The sequence below is a fragment of the Schistocerca piceifrons genome, chromosome X (genome assembly GCF_021461385.2).
Source record: "Schistocerca piceifrons isolate TAMUIC-IGC-003096 chromosome X, iqSchPice1.1, whole genome shotgun sequence".
Classification (NCBI taxonomy): Eukaryota; Metazoa; Arthropoda; class Insecta; order Orthoptera; family Acrididae; genus Schistocerca; species Schistocerca piceifrons.
In genome coordinates this window covers 536,843,737-536,866,969 of record NC_060149.1, presented here as the reverse complement: position 1 = coordinate 536,866,969, position 23,233 = coordinate 536,843,737, and the positions used below count along the sequence as shown (strand labels likewise).

Below are 23,233 nucleotides of genomic sequence, written 5' to 3'. Positions count from 1 at the left end.
TGACCTTCTTGTGGGTCGGAGGCTCGCAGTCTGTTCACTTTACTTACCACCTCAGGATGCGATAGACTCTGAGGCTCTCGCAGACCTTATTAGCCAACTCCCCCGCCCATTTCTTCTTCTGGGGGACTTCAATTCTCATAATGTCTTATGGGGCTCTTCGACTACTTGCCCCAGGGGTCGCATTCTGGAAAGCCTCATGATGTCTGAAGAACTGTGCATCCTCAACTCTGGTGCTCCCACTCATTTCTATACTGCTTCTGGGTCGTCATCAGCTATTGACCTTTCCTTTTGCTCTCCAGCACTCGCGGATTCTGCTCTGTGGGAGGTTTCTGCTGACCTCCATTCTAGTAACCACTTCCCCCATTGGATTCGCCTCCTGGATGAGGCTATGGCATTACCAGTGCCGCCCCGTTGGCACCTTTGCCGAGCTGACTGGACACTTTTCAGCCAAATGGCTATTTTGGAACACAGTGCCAGCGTCCACGAATGGGTAGACCATGTTACAGCCGTGATCTCCCATGCTGCTGAATTGTCAATCCCACGGTCATCCGGTCATCCCAAGAGGCGTCCTGTCCCTTGGTGGACCACTGAGTGCCGCTCAGCCATCCGAGCCCGCCGTGCAGCTCTGCGCCGCTTCAAGTGCCGTCCCTCAGCTGACAATCTTGCGGCCTTTCGGGTGGCAAGGGCCAAAGCGCGGCGCGTGATTAAAGAGAGCAAACGACGGTCATGGCAATCGTTCTTGAACTCCATCTCCCGCTCCACTAATTCTACGAAAGTATGGGAAGCCATCAGGAGGATTTCTGGGAAACGCAGTCAACTACCTGTCACGACATTGCTGCATCAGGGAAGTCTTCTCACGGCGCCGAGGGACATTGCGCAGACACTGGCCATGCATTTTGCGGCATCCACCGCCACTATTAACTGTGATCCAGATTTCTGCCGCTACCGCACTGCCATCGAGAGGGGTCACTTGGACTTCCGGTCTCCAAATTCTGAGCCCTACAACTGCCCCTTCACAATGTGGGAACTGGATTCGGCGCTGTCTGTGGCTCATGATACTGCGCCTGGTCATGATCAAATCCGGTACAGCATGCTGCAGCACTTGTTACTGCCTTCCAAGGAAGTTCTCCTGAATTGTTTTAATATGATATGGTTATCCGGCACGTACCCTGACTCGTGGCGGGAGGCGATTTTGATTCCCCTCCTCAAACCGGGTAAGGACCGAACGCATCCCAGTAGTTATCGGAGTATTGCTTTGACGAGCTGTGTCGGGAAGACGTTGGAACACATGGTCAACCGTCGCCTGGTTTGGCTGCTCGGGACCAGGCAGCTCTTTAGCCCCTCTCAGTGTGGCTTTCGGAGATGTCGTTCAACTATAGACAACTTGACCCTGCTTGAGGCGGCCATCCAGCAGGCCTTCCTGCGTAACCAGCATTGTCTAGGTGTATTCTTTGACATTCATAAGGCGTATGACACTACTTGGCGGCGCCATATCCTCAGTCAGCTCCATGAGTGGGGCTTTCGTGCTCATCTCCCCATCTTCATTCCGTCCTTTCTTCCCCACCGCCTCTTGGTGATGTGCTATCTGATTTGTATGTGCAGGAGAATGGTGTTCCTCAGGGAAGCGTTTTAAGTGTCACCCTCTTTGCCGTAGCCATTAACAGTATCATGCCCACTATCCGGAGTCCTGCCCAATGCTCCTTGTTTGTGGACGATTTTGCTGTTTTCTGTTCTTCCTCCAGTCTTGTCACTGCTAGTCGGCAGTTGCAACTTACGATACAGCGATTAGAGGCATGGACTGCGAAGACAGGTTTTACCTTTTCTGCAGACAAATGTGTGTGTGTTCATTTTAATCGTTCTTGACGTCTTTTTACCTCCCCTGAATTGCGTCTGAGGGACACCATTCTTCCTTTTAGCGACACTGTGCGGTTCCTGGGCCTCACTTTTGATTCTAAGTTGTCGTGGTTGCCTCACCTTAAAGACCTCAAGGTGCGGGCCCTGAAGGCACTGAATATTTTGAAGTGTCTGAGCCATCGGTCCTGGGGAGCAGATCGGGCGCGTCTGCTGCAGTTTTATAGGGCTTTCGTCCGATCGCGTCTTGACTATGGTTGCACTGTGTATGGGTCAGCAAGGCCTTCGTATCTGAAGATTCTTGACGCAGTACACCATGAGGGTATCAGGCTGGCCACTGGTGCCTTCCGTACCAGTCCCATCCCCAGCCTGTGTGCTGAGGTAGGGGAACCGCCGCTCACCATCCGGTGGAAACTCCTCATGGTGCGACGGGTGTGTCAATTCCTTGCCTGTCCTACCTCCCCCGCGTACCCTACCACCTATGGAACATCTCTTTTCCAGTCGTCCCAGGGCAACGAGACCATTTGGGATTCGTGCCAAGCATTTGCTTGAGTCCCTTGGTGTGGAGCGTGTGGCCCCCCAACGACAAGGTTTTACTCGCCTGCCTCCCTGGTTGCTCCAGAGGCCCAGCGTCCTTTTAGACTTGTCGGAGTACCGGAGGAGCTGCACTCCTGCATTTGTTTTTACCTCCTTATTTTATGATATTTTAAACCAGCATCCCGACCATGTACCAGTATTTACAGATGGCTCTAAACAGGGGGACTCTGGTGGTTGTGCTGTTGTTTTCCCTGATCGAGTCGTCAAGTTACGGCTTCCTGCACCGTTTACCATCTTTGATGCCGAATTGTTTGCGATCTTGCGGGCATTGGAGCAGATGAGATGTGTTCCCAGTCTTAAATTCCTCATCTGTTCTGACTCCCTGAGTGCCCTTCAGACCATGCAACACTTGTACCCAGCGGATACGGTCGTCCAGAACATCCATGATGCCCTACTCCACCTGCAACGGCAGGGGAAGGTGGTTTCCTTCTGCTGGGTGCCGGGGCACGTGGGTATTAGGGGAAACGAACTGGCGGATGTGGCTGCCAAAGATGCATGTTCCCTCCCTCACGTTGTTGCATGTGCCGTCCCTCTCCATGCTGTTATCTCCCTCCTGCATTTTCGCGTTCTGCATCAGTGGGAAGAGGAGTGGCTGGCAGTCAGTGAAAATAAGCTGCATCTGGTAAGGCCACCACGCGGCCATGGCGTACGTCCTACCAGTCATGCAGGCGGGATGAGGTTCTCCTCACTCGCCTCCGCATCGGGCACAGTCCCTTAACGCATGGTTTTTTACTCCGGCGGGAGGACCCCCCAATCTGCAGTGCTTGTGGCGTCCAGATTACTGTCCGCCACATTTTACTTGACTGTCTTTTATTCTCTGACCAGAGGGTGGTGGTTTCTTTGCCACCGGATTTGCCCTCTATTTTACAAGATGACGCAATGACTGTAGTTAAGGTCTTATGGTTTTGTGTCCTGTCCAATTTGTTGCGTCGGATTTTAGGGAGAGGGTTTTAATGTGCTGCTGGGTGACTGGCTCACCCAGGTTTTAGGTAAGAGGTCAGCCAGTCACGATTACCTCCTTGTTTCCCTTCGGTTTCTGTTCTCTTTTCCTTGTTTCCCATCCTTTTTAGTGTGTTCCTTCTCCTCTTGTTTTGCCTCTGTATGTGAGGATTTGGACCTGCATCAGGTCTGTGTCTTTTAGCCGTTCTCCTTGTTCGCTGTTCGTCTTAGTCCCTTCACTGCATGTGTTCCTGTTTTTATGCATTTGGGCGCTGATGACCACGCTGTTTAGCGCCTGTAAACCTCAAAAACACACACACACACACACGCACAAAGCTGTTCTGTCCATTACAGTCAAGGGGACAAGATGGTAGTAATTTCATGCAGTTGTCACGTTGTGTCATCCCGTACCCTGTCAGCACTGTGTACATCCCTCTTCTCTCCACTGATTTCACATATACCTCACTCTTGAAGCAGCATACCTTGTATGAGCTGCAGTGTCAATAAACAATAGATCTGCCTCCTGAAGACCAATTGTTCTGCCCTTTTTGAATGCACTCACAAGCTAATATTCCACCCTGTGTTGTCAGCAAGGCATAGTGGCTCATGGTTACACATTTCCACTTTGTATGATGGCTCTGTAATGACCAAGCATTGTATAACACTGACCTGTCTGGTCACATAAAAGATGGTGCTGTCAGGACTATGTGCACACAACTTCTCTGTCATTTAAATAACATATTATGGTTCTGCTGTTACCCACACTCTCTTGTTGTGGCATGTTGCAAACCATTGATTTTGAATGTTTCACTTTTTCCAAAGAGTAGTGTACTTATGAGGAAAATTCTAAAATAAAACAGTCATTATCTGTGGAAATTTGAGATAAAAATGGAAAACACCAACTATGGTGGTAAAAGAACGTTTTTCACTGTCTTGAAATCAGTTGATTGACATTGTACGAACCTCAGTTCACATGACACAGGGCTTGCTTGGATAATATTATTGTTAATTCTTCAATAAATATGTGTGACGTCATATGTGCTGATGGAAGTCTTGCACATTCAATGATTTATGGTACTTTTGTTTACCATTAATCAAAACTAGAAATATGCATGATTTGTTGAAATAATAAGTTGATGATCTGGCTCATGGTATGGAGCAGATGCTCAGACTACATAGACAAATTAAACCTACCAGAAAACTGTCTTTTATGTTCCTAATAAAGGTGATGTAGTATGGGATATTATCAGGCAAAAAATTCACCAATTCATGTACAAGACATATTGCTGGATTCAAGAGGGCTGATGTTTACTTCATAACTTAAGAAAATTTGTTTGGAAAAAAAATCAAACCTATTGGTACATACTTATTATACCTGATTTATGCCATCCTGTTTAGAAAAAGGTATCCCTTCAACTGGAATGTTATCAATCCCAAGGATATTATAGAAGATGTGTTAGATTTCCCTAAGTACATAAGTAGTGGTAGAAAATATATAAATTATCTCTCAAGGATTTTCTATCATTTTTCAATAAATATTTAGACTCTGGAATTTTCATTGATGCACATAAAGCACCTAAAATTACTGAATGAAGGCAGCATTCTTCCACTTAGGATGTATTTATTTAGGCATCTTCTTGTTAAGCAACTAGTTGCCACATTTTAAATAATTTACAAATGTTAGCTAGAATAAGTGGCCACTTATATGAAAATGACACTTTGTTCACACAAAGTGCTATTGTTTGAATTGGTTTACAAATTATACTGTTATTGGTGATTTGACACATCAGGCAGGAAACATGTACGAGTTTTGACTATTGCAGTAACCCGTGAATATTCTGTTGTTGGCTGTAATGGAGTTTTGGATTCTGCACAGATAAATACTACATTTAGTTTGTAAAAAAACTCATTCAGTGCAATGATTTAACACATAAATCTCTGAGTCACTTATATTTTAAACTATTTTGTTGTTATGGATTCTTACAGGTACCTTTATGCAATTGGAAAGTCTGTTTGGAAAAAATGGAAGAAAAGATACTTTGTTTTAGTCCAAGTTTCACAATACACATTTGCTATGTGCAGTTACAAAGAAAAAAAATCAGAGCCATCAGAAATGATGCAGTTGGATGGATACACTGTTGATTATATTGAACCTTCAAGTGGTAAGTATGAGTAGTAAAAAAGTTTACTGCACAAGAGCATGTGGAATTATTTACTGAAAAAATGTAAAGTTTGAGTCCTAATCAAAATATAAGGCTTGTTTGCTTTTATCTAAATGTTACCAGCTCAAAACCAAATTTCAAGAATACAGCACCATTTATTGGTAGCTTTCTTACAAAGCTACAGAAGTCTTTGTTTTGTTTCAGTGATCATTGGACTGCTCATTAAAGCAAATTACAATGCTCTCTCTCTCTCTATATAAAAATGATAATAATAATAGTACTAATAATATGTGCCACAAAGGAATTATCTAAATGGTACAGAAAGCAGTAGATGTAGATGTAATATATGTGTATAGACATAAAATGACTCAATTGATTACAGTTTCAGAAAAATTAGATGATTTATTCAGGAGGAAGAACTTCACAAATTGAGCAACTCAGTAACATGTTGGTCCAACTCTGGCCCTAATGCAAGCAGTTATTCATCTTGGTATTGATTGACAGAGTTGTTGGGTGTCCACCTGAGGGATATCATGCAAAATTCTGCCCAACTGGCAAGTTAAACCTTGAAAATACTGAGATGATTGGAGGTCTCTGCCTATAATGATCCAAACATTCTAAATTTGTGAGAGATCTGGTGATGTTACTGGCCAAGGTAGCATTTGTCAGACATGAAAACAAGCAGTGGAAACCGTCACCATGTGCAGGCAGGCATTACGTGACTGAAATGTAAGTCCAGGATTCGAAAGTGGTCTTCTATGGAATAAAACGGTATCCCATACCATCGCTCCTGGTTGTCAGATCGTATGGTGGATGACAGTCAGGTTGGTGTCCCACCACTGTCTGGGACATCTCCAGATGTGTCTTCACTGCTCATCAGAGCAGGACTTATCACTAAAGACAATTCTACTCCAGTCAATAAGATTTCAAGCAGATATGGCTGCCACCATTGCAAACGAGCATGTTGGTGTACAGAGATCAACGGTAGATGGTGCTAATGGCACACTGAGCTCAGACTCCTCTCTGTGAGGTGCTTATTAATGGTCCTTGTGGTCACTGAAGCACCAGTTGCATGTCATATTGATGGTAATGATGAATCTGGGGCTCCGAGTGCCTCCCTGATGATTTTTTGGTTCTTGCATTCTGTCATTTCTCTAATTAGACCACTTCCTCCATGAAACTTTCCTGGCAGATTAAAACTGTGTGCCAAACTGAGACTTGAACTCATGACCTTTGCCTTTCACAGGCAAGTGCTCTACCATCTGAGCTACTCAAGCACAACTCAATACACAGGTGTAACATAGATGAACAAATACCATACAGTTTCCTAGTAAAAAGTGTGGTTGTTGACAGTGAGTGAGAAGATGGCTATACCTTGTTTTACTGTGGATGTATGGTTATATGTTCACTATTAGCAAAGCTTTGCAAAAAGGTGAATTATTTGTTCACAAAGTAAATGCATTTATCCCATTTTTTCTGTTTCTCAGACTAAGACTAATGTGAAGCTATGTATAATACATCATACAATCAAAATAACTATTTTGCTAATGATTTTTTACATTTCGTCTAAGGCTTTTAAAAATATATGCCCATTCCAGGATTCAGACATGTGACCTCTTGCACCATATTCAAATCTGTCATTCATTGCACTACAAAATGCCTGACAGATGCAATGTATCTTCGTGAAGCCTTCTATACAGGAAACCAGCGGTAACTTTTACCAAGAATAATTTGTGCTTTGGGTCATAGCTCATGGCTGATAGTCAACAATCTAGTTATGATATACAGACCCATTTTCAAAAGTTCTAAAATTCATAGGTTTTGAGAGTTTAATGATGTTGCAGGAAGTGGAGAAAGGAATGACCATCATTGCACATATTGCTGCTCTCTTTGGGTGGAGTATAAATGCATCAACTTTCACAAGAATTCCACTATCAGCACTCACAAAATTCCTTTCTATTGTTACTTTAAAGTTGTAATTGCAATTTCTATCGCTAAATAACTAAACCGTTTGTAGTATGCATGTAAAAATCTTGTAACTTCAGATAATGCTACTACAACACAAGAATAGCTTCGTCCTACTTTTAGCCTGTGATGTCACCAGAGCATCTGCCAATAAAATAGCGTTTTTCATCACATGACTGGCTCTTGATATTTAATGATTTTTAAGCTTTAATTACATAAATATAACAAATATTTTGTGAGAATACTGATGATAAATACTATTTAAATACTATAATCAATCAGAATAACAACATGCCAAACCATATTTTTAACATAGGAAAATTGCCTATTGAAGCATGCTACTGCAGAGAAAATTCATGCTGTGTTAAACACATTCTAATAGTTTTTATTACTTATCTCTCTAATGCTAGGGAACCACGCAAATGTCATCACTTTTAGGGGCTTGAAACATTTATTTCCTTGATGTTTATTTTGTTAACAGCTATTGATAATAACCTCAATGATTTAAACTTTATGTAAATATGTCGCATTATGATTTGTAGAGTTGTTTGCATCTGTATGTAACCTGCTTTTTGGAAGCTATTTGGTAGCAGTAAATCTGTTGTTTATGGAAATATAAAAATGCTGTGAAACTCTCCTTATGTACTGATAGCTAAGTTTGTAGAAGACTTTATCTAAATCATTCATGTAATGCTGTGATGGATGAGTTAGGTTCAATCAACACGCAAGTATTGCAGAGAGCCTTCATGAACTCAAATGGGAAAAAGTGACTGTTTTTGTTTGATGTCTTCCTTTAATCCAATCTGGTACGGTTTCCAAACACTGAAGCAGTACCTTACTCAAGAATAGGTTGCACCTGCATTCTATATGTGGTCAACTTTACAAATGAAACACACTTTCTTAAAATTCTCCCAATAAACCAAAGTCAGCCAGTCGCCTTCCCTATCACGGTTCTCACTTGCTTGTTCCATTTCATATTGCTTTGCAACATTATGCCCAGATATTTAGACAATGTGACTGTCTCAACAGGACACTACTAATACTGTATCCAGGTATTACAAATTTGTTTTCCTTAACCATCCCCATTCAATCACTTTTTTCTACATTTAGAGTCAGCTGCCATTCATCACACAAACTAGAAATTTTGTCTAAGTCATCTTGTATCCTCCAACAGTCATTCAACATCGACACCTTACCATACACCACAGTGTCATCAGCAAACAACTGTGGACTGCTGCTCGCTCTGTCCACCAAATCATTTATCTATATAGAGAACAATGGTGGTCCTATCACACATCCCTGAGGCATTCTTGATGATACCATCTGATGAACACCCACTGTTGAGGTTAACATATTGGGTTCTACAACCTGAAAGTCTTCAATCATTCACATATATGTGAAACTATTCTATATGCTCATACCTTCAATAACAGCCTGCAGTGGGACACCAGGTCAAATGTTTTCTGGAAACCCAGATATATGTAATCTGTATGTTGCCCTTCATCCATAGTTTGCAGCATATCATGTGAGAAAAAGACAAGTTGAGTTTCACACTAGTGATGCTTTCTAAAGCCTTGCTTATTCGAGGACATAAGCTTCTCAGTCTCAAGAAAGTTTATTATATACAAACTGAGAATATATTCAAGAATTCTACAACAAACGAAATTTAGGGATATTGGTCTGTAATTTTGAGGGTCCTTTCTTTAATACAGGAGTCGCCTGCACTTTTTCCATATCACTTGGGACTTTTCACTGGGTGAGAGATTCATGATGAATGAAAGCTAGGTCAGGAGCCAATACCATAGAATATTCTTTGTAAAACTAAACTGGGATTCCATCAAGACCTGGTGATTCATTTGCTTTCAAATCTTTCAGTAGTTTCTCTACACTGGGTATGTTTATTACTACATCATCCATACAGGAGTCTCTCCAATGTTTAAATGATGGTATGTTTGTGTGAGTCTCCTGTGTGAACGATTTCTTGAATGTGAAATTTAAAACTTTAGCTTCTGTTTTACTGTCTCCAGCTGCCACACCAGACTGGGCTACAAGGCCTGGATGGAGGCCTTAGAGTTGCTTAGCAATTTTACTGATGACTAGAATTTTCTCAGATTCTCAACCAGGTCTTTTCCTAAGGTATGATGGTGATAGTTTTTGTATGCTTCATGCATAGATCATTTCACAGATGCACAAATCTCTGCTATCCTTTGCTTGTTGTCATTTCCACATTCTGTTTCGAACTAAGAGTGCAACGGCCTCTTGTACCTCAGCGTTTTCTGGATCTTGTTATTAAACCATGGTGGGCCTTTTCCATCCTTTATCCACTTGCTAGGCACATAACTCTGCAGATCATGATTTATGATGTGCTTAAACACTGCCCATGACTCCTCTACATCCAACTTCCTGGAACTAAGTGATGTTAGTTCACTGTCTAAGTGAGATGATAACAACTTCTTATCTGGTCTTTTAAGCAGAAACAGTCTCCTAGCCTTCTTGATCAATTTATTAACTTTTGTAGCCATAGTTGCAAAATGACATTATGATTGCTAATCCTGGTTTCTAGTCTGATATTGTCTATGAGGTCAAGCCAATTTTTATTTACAAGTTCTTAGCTATTTCCATTCTGTGTAGGCTATGCCATCCAACACATTGTTCACTTGCTGACATTCAATACTCATGCCAATTTCGTCAGTAATAGCCCCGGGTCTTGCGAAATCAGTACATGAGCCCTTTCAGTGACTGACACAATTTGTCATACATGTTCCCTCACCAAGTTAGTGGAATCTGCCCCAGACTTCTCCAAAACATTATACTTGGCCACAATATCATAAACAGTTAATCTCAGGTACCCAAAGAATTGAACTATTTCAATGGGCAAACACCCAGCATGAAGACTTTTGATAATCACAGCTCTTCAGTTGTACTCTGCATTTGTCTGTAACATATTGGCCATTTTATAGTTCTAACTGTATACTAGATGCCTATGGCTTTCAAGAACACCAGTCGTAATCTCCAATGGAACTATGATATGGCGAGAAATTCAAATTGAAAGTTGTCCAGATTTAAGCACTGCACCATGTATATAACACTGCGCTAATTATTATATATACCCTATTTACAAGTGTCTTTGGCTGACAATTATAGAAAGGGGAAGGAAGTTGGTAAAATTGCAATGGGTGGTCAGAGTGCTTACAGAATTTGCTATGATGTGATTAATTTATACACACTTTATTGTCAAAATGTCTTATCTCATGAATTTTGTGGCTATCTACGAAGATTTTGCAGAATATATTGTCACATTATTAAGTTACAGAATTTCTACCAAATGGACAGTGTGTTTGGTTCAATATACACACTACGATGCCATGCACACTTACTGGTAGTGCTGGGATTATATAGATTTGGTACATAGCAAGAATTTATTTGTTTATATATCAGGCTCTGGTATTTTATTAAGACTTACAGTCTCCAAAAGAGGGTGTCTGTTGTAAATAATGCCTTGCGGAAATCATTTATCAACTAATATTGGTGTAATTTGTTTAAGATTTAATGTGTTCAACGAGAATGTAGTTGTTCTTAAATAATGTATTGCTGAAATTACTTAACTTGTCAGACAGATATAATTTGTTAAATAATGTGATGCAGTAGTTTTTACATTGTATTTACGTCTAACATAGGGTGGATATCTGCATGGGAGAGGGATGGATGGACTCTGTTTGTGCTTCATGATAATCATTCCGCTAAAGTGGATGCATTTCCTCTAATTATAAAAGATAAGGAGGGGCAGGGGGTGGGGGGGGGGGGGGGGGAAGGGGGCTTGAAGCTTGTTGGGCCAGGAGGTGAAGTTGGGAATGTTGAGAGTGGGTGACCTTGAATGTACTACATGGAAGTGCATGTGCAGGATTCCCAGAATCCTTATCAGTGGACTGAACTGGTAACAGCTGTTTTTTCCTCACACTGGTAGTGTCTTAGATGCATGGGCAAGCCTTAGATGGTGGAGGGGAGAGTTGTGGGGAGAGGGTGACTGTGAATAAAATTGGCCACTTTGCTCATGTGTAACATGATACCCCCACACATGGTCAACTATAACTTGATTCCCCCTATAAGTGGATTAAACTGTTTTAACCAGTTTTAGGGTTGGACTCTCTTTGCCCTACTCCTCACATGTTTCACATCAAGAAATGTATAGTTCTGCAAAACAATGTGGGAATAGGTAGAAACAGCATGTGTGAAAACAGCATTTTTGTAACTAGTTTGATGATTTTTTTTAAGTGTCAGTTATTATTGTCTTGCCTGCTTACATCATTTTAGTCAACATGAGTATTGTACAGTCATAGAACGATAACGCAAACTGCCTAATTGTTTGTAACTGTCAACAACTACCACCAGTTTGCCTGCTTAGCCTATTATTTTAGCTAACATATGTTTTGCGCAGTTATAAAACTATAATACAAACAATTTTCATGGGGAAATATTTAATTGTGGCAAAGTGTGAGGTATAGAAGACTATATGGGATACATACTAATTGGCAGTTACACGTGCACAATTTCACTCATTTTGATGCTTTGGAAAATGGCTAAGATGGTGAATGTGGGCTACTTTTTGATTGGCTGTGTTGTTTAACTAATTCATATTATTTGGATACTTTTGGGTATGGCAGAAACAAAACAAAATTGAAGCTCTGTGGTGGCTGTTTTAATTATACAATTTCAATCATTTTAACATGACAACAATTTACACAGTTCTGGTCTTTCAGATACTTTTGAAGATGGCGCCAGTTTCTGTAGTTCAGGTTATTTGAACACTTTCAAACGTGGCTCCAACTTAAGCAAGTCATATAATTTGAATACTTTTGGATATCACTCCAGTTTATGCAACTCGGGTCATTCTGATATTTTTAAACGTGACTCCAAAATATGGAGCTCTGATCATTTAGAGACATTTGAACATGGTACCAATTTACAAAATTCAGATGTTAGGATAGTTTTGAAAATGGCACCAATTTATGTAATTCAGGTCATTTGGATGCTTTGGAACATAGTACCAGTTTATGCATTTCAGGTTCCTGGATACTTTTAATATGCAGTTCAGGTCATTCAGATATGCTAAACATGGTGCCAATTTCCACAATTTAGGTCATTTGGACACTTTCAAACATGGTGCAAATTTACAATTTTCATGTCATTCAGAAATATGGTCAAGATAGTTCTTCTGGGTCTACATACTGACTGGTTGTTTCATTTTAATGCATGTTAAAGTGCTGGGCGGTGATTGAGAGAACGTGTATGTGAATGAAACTGACAGGTTGCTGCTGACAGAATATCTCTCCTGCCCCGCATATAGGCAACCTGTGCGTGAAATGTCTTGAGTAAGGTACTAACAAGTAAACCCACTATCAAGGGATACACTGACTAATACCAATATGTGTAGCATCATTAATTAATACCTAATTGCATCATATATGATGAAGTGTATGAAACAAACATTTATCAGAAATAAGCTAATAAGCTAGAAAACCATCTATATTGCTGTATGTGCACCTGATGTGTCCACTTCAGTGCTAGTTGTCATGTCTAGTTGTTACCTAAGTCTTTTCCAGATAAATATATTCTAAATGTATATTCCGCATATACTGTTCTATGTATATATATCTAAAAACAGAGATGATGTGACTTACCAAACGAAAGAGCTGGCGGTTTGATAGACACACAAACAAATACAAACGTACACACAAAATTCAAGCTTTCGCAACCAACGGTTGCTTCATCAGGAAAGAGGGAAGGAGAGGGAAAGACAAAAGGATGTGGGTTTTAAGGGAGAGGGTAAGGAGTCATTCCAATCCCGGGAGCGGAAATACTTACCTTAGGGGGGAAAAAAAAAAAAACACACACACACACACACACACACACACACACACACACACACACACACACACACACACACACACACACACACACACACACACATCCAACCGCACATACACAGACACAAGCAGACATTTGTAAAGGCAAAGAGTTTGGGCAGAGATGTCAGTCGAGGCGGAACAACAACATCTTTGCCTCTTGCCTTTGCCTCTGTACTTCTGACTCGACTGACATCTCTGCCCAAACTCTTTGCCTTTACAAGTGTCTGCTTGTGTCTGTGTATGTGCAGATGTATATGTGTGTGTGTGTGTGCGCGTGTATACCTGTCCTTTCTTCCCCCTAAGGTAAGTCTTTCCGCTCCCGGTATTGGAATGACTCCTTACCCTCTCCCTTAAAACCCACATCCTTTCGTCTTTCCCTCTCCTTCCCTCTTTCCTGATGAAGCAACCGTTGGTTGTGAAAGCTTGAATTTTGTGTGTATGTTTGTGTGTCTATCGACCTGCCAGCGCTTTCATTCGGTAAGTCACATCATCTCTGTTTTTAGATATATTTTTCCCACGTGGAATGTTTCCCTCTATTATGTTATATATATATATATATATATATATATATATATATATATATATATATATATATATATATAAAAAACAAAGATGATGTGACTTACCATACGAAAGCGCTGGCAGGTCGATAGAAAAACAAACAGACACATACATACGCACAAAATTCTAGCTTTCGCAACCAATGGTTGCTTCGTCAGGAAAGAGGGAAGGAGAGGGAAAGCTGAAAGGATGTGGGTTTTAAGGGAGAGGGTAAGGAGTCATTCTAATCCCGGGAGCGGAAAGGCTTAGGGGGAAAAAAGGACAGGTATACACTCGCGCACACACACACACACACACACACACACACACACACACACACACACATATCCATCCGCACATACACAGACACAAGCAATATATATATATTGTGTTGTATATTTTGTGTTGTATTTGTGTTTTCTTTTTTTGTATGGGGTACCAGTTGTTTTTACCAAGTTGTAACCTTTTTTGGTTTAATTATTTTTTATTTTAAATTGTTTGCATGTTATTGTTACAACATTATAGTAAATATGTACAGTAATAAGGAAGCACAGAAGTGTTAGGACAAAAAATGATAAATGCAATTCGATTTTATCCACCAAGCACATTGGACAATTACAGTTCCACGACAGAAGTCACAAACAGGATGACAGTTCTTAAAGCAAAAGTGAACAGGTGTCTCACATTTAGGTCATTTCTGTTCAGTGTAATCACTCTTGTACCATGCATATTTAAAAAAGTTGATGAATCTGGGAGAAGAAAAGTGACTGTGAATGAGGTATTGTATTTTTATAATTTTATTTCTTAAATGCAAGTTAACATCATAATTATATAACGCAATTAAATCTGAAAAATATTTCAAGGCTTTTTCCACGGCCAAAAGATATATATATACCTAATGGTTGGATCATACCATTCATTCTGGCAGTAATCGTTAAAATGGTAACCTCTTTTCCATGTTTATAACTGGTGTATATATATTTTTTCATTTTGCACGGTCCATGAATCTAAAAACAAGACAGATTGTTTATTGATATTAGGTATGTAAACCTGTTCAGACCATATCCTTGTGAGCTGTGATGTCAATTTACTGTACATTGAAGTGAACACAAGGATATTATCTGCTTTATAAAAACCTTTTTTTTCATAACTGTGAACAAAGGGGACATTAAATTTTCCACTTGCAGATATAATGACTTGTATTGCATAATTATGTGTTGAGGCATCCAGGGACCTTGCTCAAATGTTTCTCTGAAGGATAATTTTCATGCTGCATGCATTTACAAATTGAAACCTGACTGGTCAAAATTACACACTTTATTTATTTATTTATTTTATTTATGCATTTATTTTACCTGGCAAGATTAGGGCCTTCAGGCCCTCTCTTACACCTAACCAGGCATACTCAGATTGAACGAATTTCAGTTTGTACAGAACATTATGGACATACCATGTTAAACAGTATTAATGTTAAAGAAAAAAATAGAGATTATAACAGTAATACAAGGATAATTTTAGCAATCAAAAAATAACTATAACAATCAATAATAATAACAACAATAATAATAATAATAATAATAATAATAATGTCTATATATATGAAAGTAAACATATTTTGCTTTTATGAATGTCAGTCCTAATGCTAGTTGGGAATTTTCTCGTTATGTTCTTGCAGCGTATGAGTTTTTCACATCGAGCAGAGATATAGGACGATAGACTGGGGTGAGAGAGATATAGAAGACATAGCTAGGTTAGAGGAAGATAAATAGAATGGTAAAATTTGAAGCTATGATGGAGAGGAGAAAGAAAAAGATGAGAGGGGCACAACAGTGGTGGCTATACTGTCCCTAATATGTAAGTTTTGAGTTCTCTCTTGAATGTTGAGTGGTTCTGTATAAGACACAGATGACAGGGGAGCGCATTCCATAGTCGTATGGCTGAGATGGAGAATGACACGGAGAAAGATTTTGAGTTATGTAAAGGTACAGCCAAGGTGCTAGATGTATCCGATCTGGTATTAACGGTTGTGGAATGATGATAGGTGTTTAATGTGAGAAGACAAGTATTTGGGGCACCAGCGATTTTAGACTTTCCAGTAAATACATTTTTGGATATCAGAGTCTCCACAAAATTGTAAGCTTTTCCCCCCAATTTTCTTTTATTTGCTGATTGAGCATTAGTGATGCATTTATTGAGGTCCTTGAAACAATCTGGTATCCCACATTAAAATTATGAATCCATCTTGAGGAACCCTTGGACTAATGTATCGATAACTTACCATCGTCCACTGCATTTAAAGCACACACCTTTTATCCAGATCTCGTACTGATACTGATCAGTTTGTGGCAATTTGAAATTTATATAATACATACTTGGAAATACCTAATAACTTTACATTTTTCATCCCACCTGTAGCAATTTGTGCTTCCCATTTACACAGAGCTTCTCTCTTTGTGACCTTTCTGTATTTATGTTTTACAGTTTCAAATTGGTTTTACTTGAGTGTCAAACTGTAATGGCTTTTTGATTATCCTCAAGATGTATGTCACATTTTGCCTTTTCATCACCTTTTACCATTTTTCCATAATCATCTTTAAAATGTTCTTCATTTAGCATAGGATGTGAAATTGCAGTTTCAACATCAGGCTGTAAAGAGGTATACTTTCCATAAATATGGCATAATCAGTAGCTACATCAGTCACAGCTTCTAACTGTGATGTAAAAGTTATTTCTTCACTAGCGACCATAATTTCCAAATTATATTGTGGCTGTCTCAACTTTGTACATGGGTTCATCAACATTTTCCCAGTGTGTGTGTGTGTGTGTGTGTGTGTGTGTGTGTGTGTGTGTGTTGTCATGAAATTGCAATTGTCCCAAGGAGCTTGGTGCGAAAAATTGACCGAACGATTCTGCTCTTCTTCATTATTATAAGATTTATGATAATGCTGGGGCAGTAATGTACAAAGAATTTGAAATAAAACATAAATGTTACAAATTCCTTTTTAAAAAAAGAAAAAAAAAAGACGGAGGGAGAGAGAATACTGGTACACCAAATGTAAAAAGAAAACACCTTTACAACACAAGATATTTTATATTTCATAAAATTTAAAGAATATATATATACATATAGAACAATATATGTAGAATATACTTATAGAATAGATTTATGTGGGAAATACTTATCAAACAACCCAACATGATAGCTGGTGTTGAAGCAGACAAATATAAGGCATACATACAGTGTTATAGAGGTATTTCTAGTTTATTAGCTTATTTCTGACAAATACAGTTTTGGAAAACCACTTCATCATTTATGATTGAATTTGGCATTAATGATGCTATATGTTTTGTTGTTAGTCAAATGTTGAAATGAAAATCAAAATAATGGAGGGGAGGGGGTGGGGTGGGATGAGATTTTTTTTAAAAAAAATTAGTTTTCTCAAAAATCTGGGTGCATTGTTGTGATGTACATTGAAAACAATAACACGTTTTTTGAAGTTTCTCTCTGTTATAATTTCAATGGTGTTCATTCAGAAATATTAAACTCAGTTGCTCTGAAAGGGGTGTTTCACCCTCTTAACAGTCTTATTGGCATCTATAAAAGAATATGTGTCTTTTATTTTGCTCTATACTACAAAGTATTCAAAGTCAATGAAAATCAAAGTGTATCTCTTGTGTAGATTTAATTGTAAGTACAGTACATTATGGTATAAATGAACACACAGTTCAGCAGAGACAGTACAGATATACTGTGTTCAGTTTTGTGTTTACCACACTGTTTCATTAGTCAGGAAGTTTCAGTTTAGATCATAATTGCTAGTGCAGTCAGTGATATGAGTAAAGATGACTGCACACTGTACTTTAAGAAATACACCGTTTTATTCCCTGGGGACTACATTGCAATAGAAACAGTGATTCTTGAATTTTGTACGCAGTTGTATAGTAATAATGTTGTTGTTGTGGTCATCAGTAAAAAGACTGCTTTACTGCAGCTAAGGATGCTTTTCAATTCTTAGCAAGTCTCTTAATCTCTGCACAACCTACCAATGACAGTAGCACAGTGATTAGCACACTGAACTTGCATTTGTGAGGATAACAGTTCAAATTGTGCCTGAGCATCCATATTTAAGTTTTCCATGATTTCCCTAAATTGTTGTAGGCAACCACTGTGATGGCTCCTTTGGAAGGGCACAGCCAATTTCCATCCCCATTCTTGAATCATTACAAGCTTGTGTTCTGCCACTAATGACCTCGATGTCAACTGGACTTTAAACTCTAATCTTCCTTACTCCTTTTTCTGCACTACTACTGCAATCTACATCCATTTTCACCTTCTTACTGCAATCAAGCCTTGGTACTGCTCTATAATTATCATACCCCCCTCCAATCCCCACATATATTATCAAATTAACTACACCGCCAGAAAAAATGCAACATAGGACTGTGTTCAGAGGCAGAACAGTATAATATGTGCATAATGAGAGGTTGTAGTGTTATTTGTTCATTTGCCACAATTATCGTGATCAGATGTCACTAGAGGCCTTTCTGTGTACCCTACTGTTTTGACTCTGCAGGCAGTAACTGCAATGTGCTTAGAGGTGAACAATGTTTTCCTGTTTCATTTGAGGGTATGACTATGTCTTGTTGATGAATATGCACTCTTGTTGAACAAATTCAGTCATTTGAACAATATCTCATCATGGCGTGTGGAAAGCTGGATGGACATATCAACAGATTACTGCACTTAAGTAGCGCAATGCATCAGTGATGTATGATTGCCTTCAACAGTGTTCTGTGGTACGTTCTCACACTTGGAGAACAGGCTGGGGACATCTGTATAGTACAGTTTCACATCAAAATTGATGCCTTGGGCAAGCAGTGTTGGCTGATTGAACATCATCCACTGATGAAGTCAGTAATGGGAACATAGACATTACTACAAACAACATACACCTGAAACTTCCTGGCAGATTAAAACTGTGTGCCAGACCGAGACTCGAACTCAGGACCTTTGCCTTTTGCAGGCAAGTGCTCTACCAACTGAGCTACCCACGCACGACTCATGCCCCGTCCTCACAGCTTTACTTCTGCCAGTACCTTGTCTCCTACCTTCCAAACTTTACAGAAGCTCTTCTGCAAACCCTGCAGAACTAGCACTCCTGAAAGAAAGGATATTGCGGAGACATGACTTAGCCGCAGCCTGGGGGATGTTTCCAGAATGAGATTTTCAGTCTGCAGCAGAGTGTGCACTGATATGAAACTTCCTGGCAGATTAAAACTGTGTGCTGGACTGAGACTCGAACTTGGGACCTATGCATTTTGCGGGCAAGTGCTCTACTATCTGAGCTACCCAAGCACGACACACACATCATCCAGTTTTAATCTGCCAGGAGTTCTAGCTCTGCAGGGTTCGCAGGAGAGCTTCTGTAAAGTTTGGAAGTTAGGAGACAAGGTACTGGCAGAAGTAAAGCTGTGAGGATGGGGCGTGAGTCGTGCTTGGGTAGCTCAGTTGGTAGAGCACTTACCCGCGAAAGGCAAAGGTCCCGAGTTCGAGTCTTGGTCTGGCACACAGTTTTAATTTGCCAAGGAGTTTCATATCAGCGCACACTCCGCTGCAGAGCAAAATCTCATTCTGGAAACATATACCTGATTGAAAGATTTATGGTCATTTCAACATTTTGTAGTGGTATACACCATATGCAAATGGTGACTGGAAACATAGCAACCAAGATTTTTTATTTTGATTTTAATGTTTTGTTATAGTCCAGTCTGTTTTATTTTTAATTTTGTCATTCATCTTGTTACATTTGACGTTTTATGCTACTTTTTTATATATCTTTTATGTTGTGTCTCTTTTTCAAGAAGAAAAGAGAAACTCTGAAAATGAGGGACACACTTGTTATATCTGGCTGAAATTTGCATCTATTTAAAACATAGCGTTGACATTTACTTTTAATATGCAATTCACATACCTGGGAAGTGAGCTTATTGATTGTGCACAATGATTAAGAGGCTGTCTATGTTTTCAGTCTTTGTTTTCTAATATAGAGAACAAATATTTTGCAAATGATCCTTTATGAATTATTTTAACTCCATGTCCTGATTCTTTTAATAGAATGGCTTGATGATGGTACTCGGTGCCAAAACTGGCAGCTGGTGTATACAAATGAAAGTGCAAATTGATACTAAAGGAAACAATTTTTCTGACTACAAGCAAGTCTGAAAACATTGCTAAGTTTTGGGTAAATCCTTCTTCAATGTAATGGAATATGCGTATACCTACAATACTACATTAGCCAAGCAGCTCAACCAGGGTGTTTTGTTGTATGGGTTGGAGTATGCAACGAGAGAAAAAGAGATGGGAAATGGGATGAAGGATTGGGAAAATATGGCTGATAACTAGTAGGTATGGGGAGGATCCACACAGGATAGAAATTCAGAAACAGTGAGCTCATCCTGGACACAGGGAGGTGGAGTTGTGCACAGTGTACATTGAAGTGGAGGAGTGGACTGAGAAGGGATTATGGAATGGAGGAAAAGGGAGACTGTGGAGAAGAGTGTGTGAGTGCAGGATGATTTCAATTATGGTCATGGGGCAGTGGCTAGTGGAGGCTGAGCTTAGGTAGATTACAGGATTGAGGATCATCTTATTCTTTCTCCATGTCTATCCACCCCTCTCCCACACTTTGTTCCCATCAGCATTTCACATGATATTTAATAGGCATCATTTTTTTCCTACATGCAGTATAAATCATTCTTTGATCTGTCATCTACCTGTTCACAATCTTCACTAGCCTCTGCCCCCACACCCCCCTCCACCCATGCTCCATGATGCTAACTTCACTCATCCTGCAATCACACCATCTTCTTGACAGTCTCCCTCTTGGGCCATTCTATCTCCCCTACTCAATCTATTCCTCAACATCAATGCGTACTGTGCAGCACTCCACCAGCTTGTGGCCAAAATGACCTCACTGATGCCAAATTCCCATCTCGTGTACCTGCTGCCTCTCTTTCCAGCCATTAGCCATCATTCCCAAACTCTTCTTCCCACTCCCACTCCCCCCCCCCCCTCATCCATTCTCTCATTGGTCACTCCACCCTATGCATTAATTCATTGGAGTTGAGCTGCAGTTCTGGCAAAATGCAGTCAGCCTGTACAGTGTAGCTGTGGAGATGAATGTGGATAAATGTATGTGAATTCTATAGCTCTGAAGGTGGTTTCATCAAAAACCTAGCAAATTTCTCAGTCTTATTTATGTGCCTGTTGTTGACTCAGCATGTCATCCATTATTTATATTCCACCAAGGAATGGTATTAACACTCAAATTTACATTAAATATTAAAATAATTATCTGTTTCAGAGTTTCTATTGCCAGTCTGCATTTTTTATCCTTCTTACTTCTATTAGCAGCACTTGCTTTTATGCTCAAATAAAAAAAACTCCTCTAATACTTTTAGAATTATGTTGACATTATAACTTCTTTTAAAGACACTATCAATTCTATTCAACTGATCTCCCAAGTCCTTTGCTGTCTCTGCCAGAGTTACAACATTGGTGAACCTTAAATTGTTTATGCCTTTTCCCAGAACTTCAGTTCCTTTTACATGTATTTCTCTATGGTTTTCTTTATTGCTTTCCCTATGTAGAAACTAAATTACATGGATGATAAAATGCATATTTGTCTCATTCCCTTTGCAATGTTTGCCAAACTTACAGGTGAGTAGGCTAATTGCAAACACTTAAGGAAGAACCAAAATAAAAAAAAAAGAAAGCTGATAAAGTCATGAATACCATGTATTACTGAAATTTTACTTAAATAATGAATCTTACTTTTGCACAATGAACATAGATAAATTTTCAATATACATAAAAAAACCTTAGTATCTGGGATTACCCCACAGAACACTGGGTGATTATAGATTGTGTATTAGGTAATCACATATCCATAAATTACATTTATAGCATTCATCCAATCATTAGTGGGAGAATCTTCATACTTTTATCAAAAATTAGGCAGTAATACTCATTCTTCAATGCAGCGCCCTCAGTGTCCTCTTTCTTCCTGCATGGTATGTTCTTTTCTTGAACCTCCATCATAATGTTAAATTCTTGAAGGTTCTTCACACTTAGTGTAACATACAGTTTTTTTATGTTCTTTTATCAGCTCCTTATTGCTTTTTCTTTCTTCTTTTTCTCCTAGAAAATCTTTTGTAGGAGAACTGGTTATTATAACTAAATGTGATTTTCTGACATTTGCCTCCTTTTAAGATGTGGCAGTTTGTGAACATTAGGCCTAAAAATATGATCAAGTGGAATTGATTTGTTGAAAACAGTTACAGGGGTTACTGGTTTCTGCTGCACATTAAATGAAAATACTAGCCTTATCTGCATGTCAAGTGTCACTTCTCTTTGCCAATTTGATGCATCAGGTGTCACTGATGTCACATCTATGAAATGTTCATCAGATTTAGTTGGATCTATTGGTCAAATAGCAGCTGCCCAGGAACCTTTTGCTACTTTCTCTAAACTGCTGATGCAACTGAAGGCTTTCATGCTTCAAATTATTTACTTCAGAATATTTAAGAGGTATTTTGTCCACCATCTCTGTAGTTAACCTGTAAAATAGTATACTGCATTTTAAGATATGTTCTTCTAATTCCCTTTCTTGTTCTTCAGAAAATATAGCCTTACATCCAGGTTTTGCTTGTTATATAAGTTCTTTCATTTTGGACCAGTCTTATGGCACTTCTAGTTCTAATCCCTTGCCACAGGGATCATATCCTCTTGGGAAGCCCAAGTGCAAAACCTACCCAATCCACACTGACCAAGCACTTGCTACTCTAGTCTTGGCACAGGCTTGTCCTACCCCATGAAAGGCTGGGCCACCTGTGAAAGCAGCCATGTCATACCAACTCTGCTGCAAACACTGTGCAGCATTTTATGTGTGACTATTAGCCAATTTCCCAGCTGTCCACTGGGATGAATAGCCACTGAGAAACTGTTGCCAAGAACAAAGTTGTCCACCTGATGGCACAACATGCACCTGAGGATAACATGTTCTATTTTGATGGCTGCTTCACAAGCTCGTCCATCTGGATCTTTCCTTCCACTATTAGCTCCTGTGAACTATGCAGACAGAAGTTATCCTTGCAACACATTATTTGGTCCCATAATCATTCTCTGAACCCAGGTATCAAAAGCCTAGACCATCCACCTGTCAGCCCTTTCTCTTTTATTCCTAGCCAGAAAACTGGCTGGCTTCCTCTGAG

General features: G+C 39.6%; 1 protein-coding gene across 1 annotated transcript in view; it reads left to right on the top strand.

The window, feature by feature from the left end:
• The window catches only part of LOC124722506 (calcium-dependent secretion activator-like), a 798,081-nt gene that overhangs the window by 217,558 nt on the left and 557,290 nt on the right, over nt 1-23,233 (top strand). Inside the window, exon 6 of the mRNA XM_047247660.1 lies at nt 5,374-5,549. Within this exon, the coding sequence (XP_047103616.1) occupies nt 5,374-5,549 (176 nt within the window). The remainder of the gene's footprint in view (nt 1-5,373; nt 5,550-23,233) is intronic.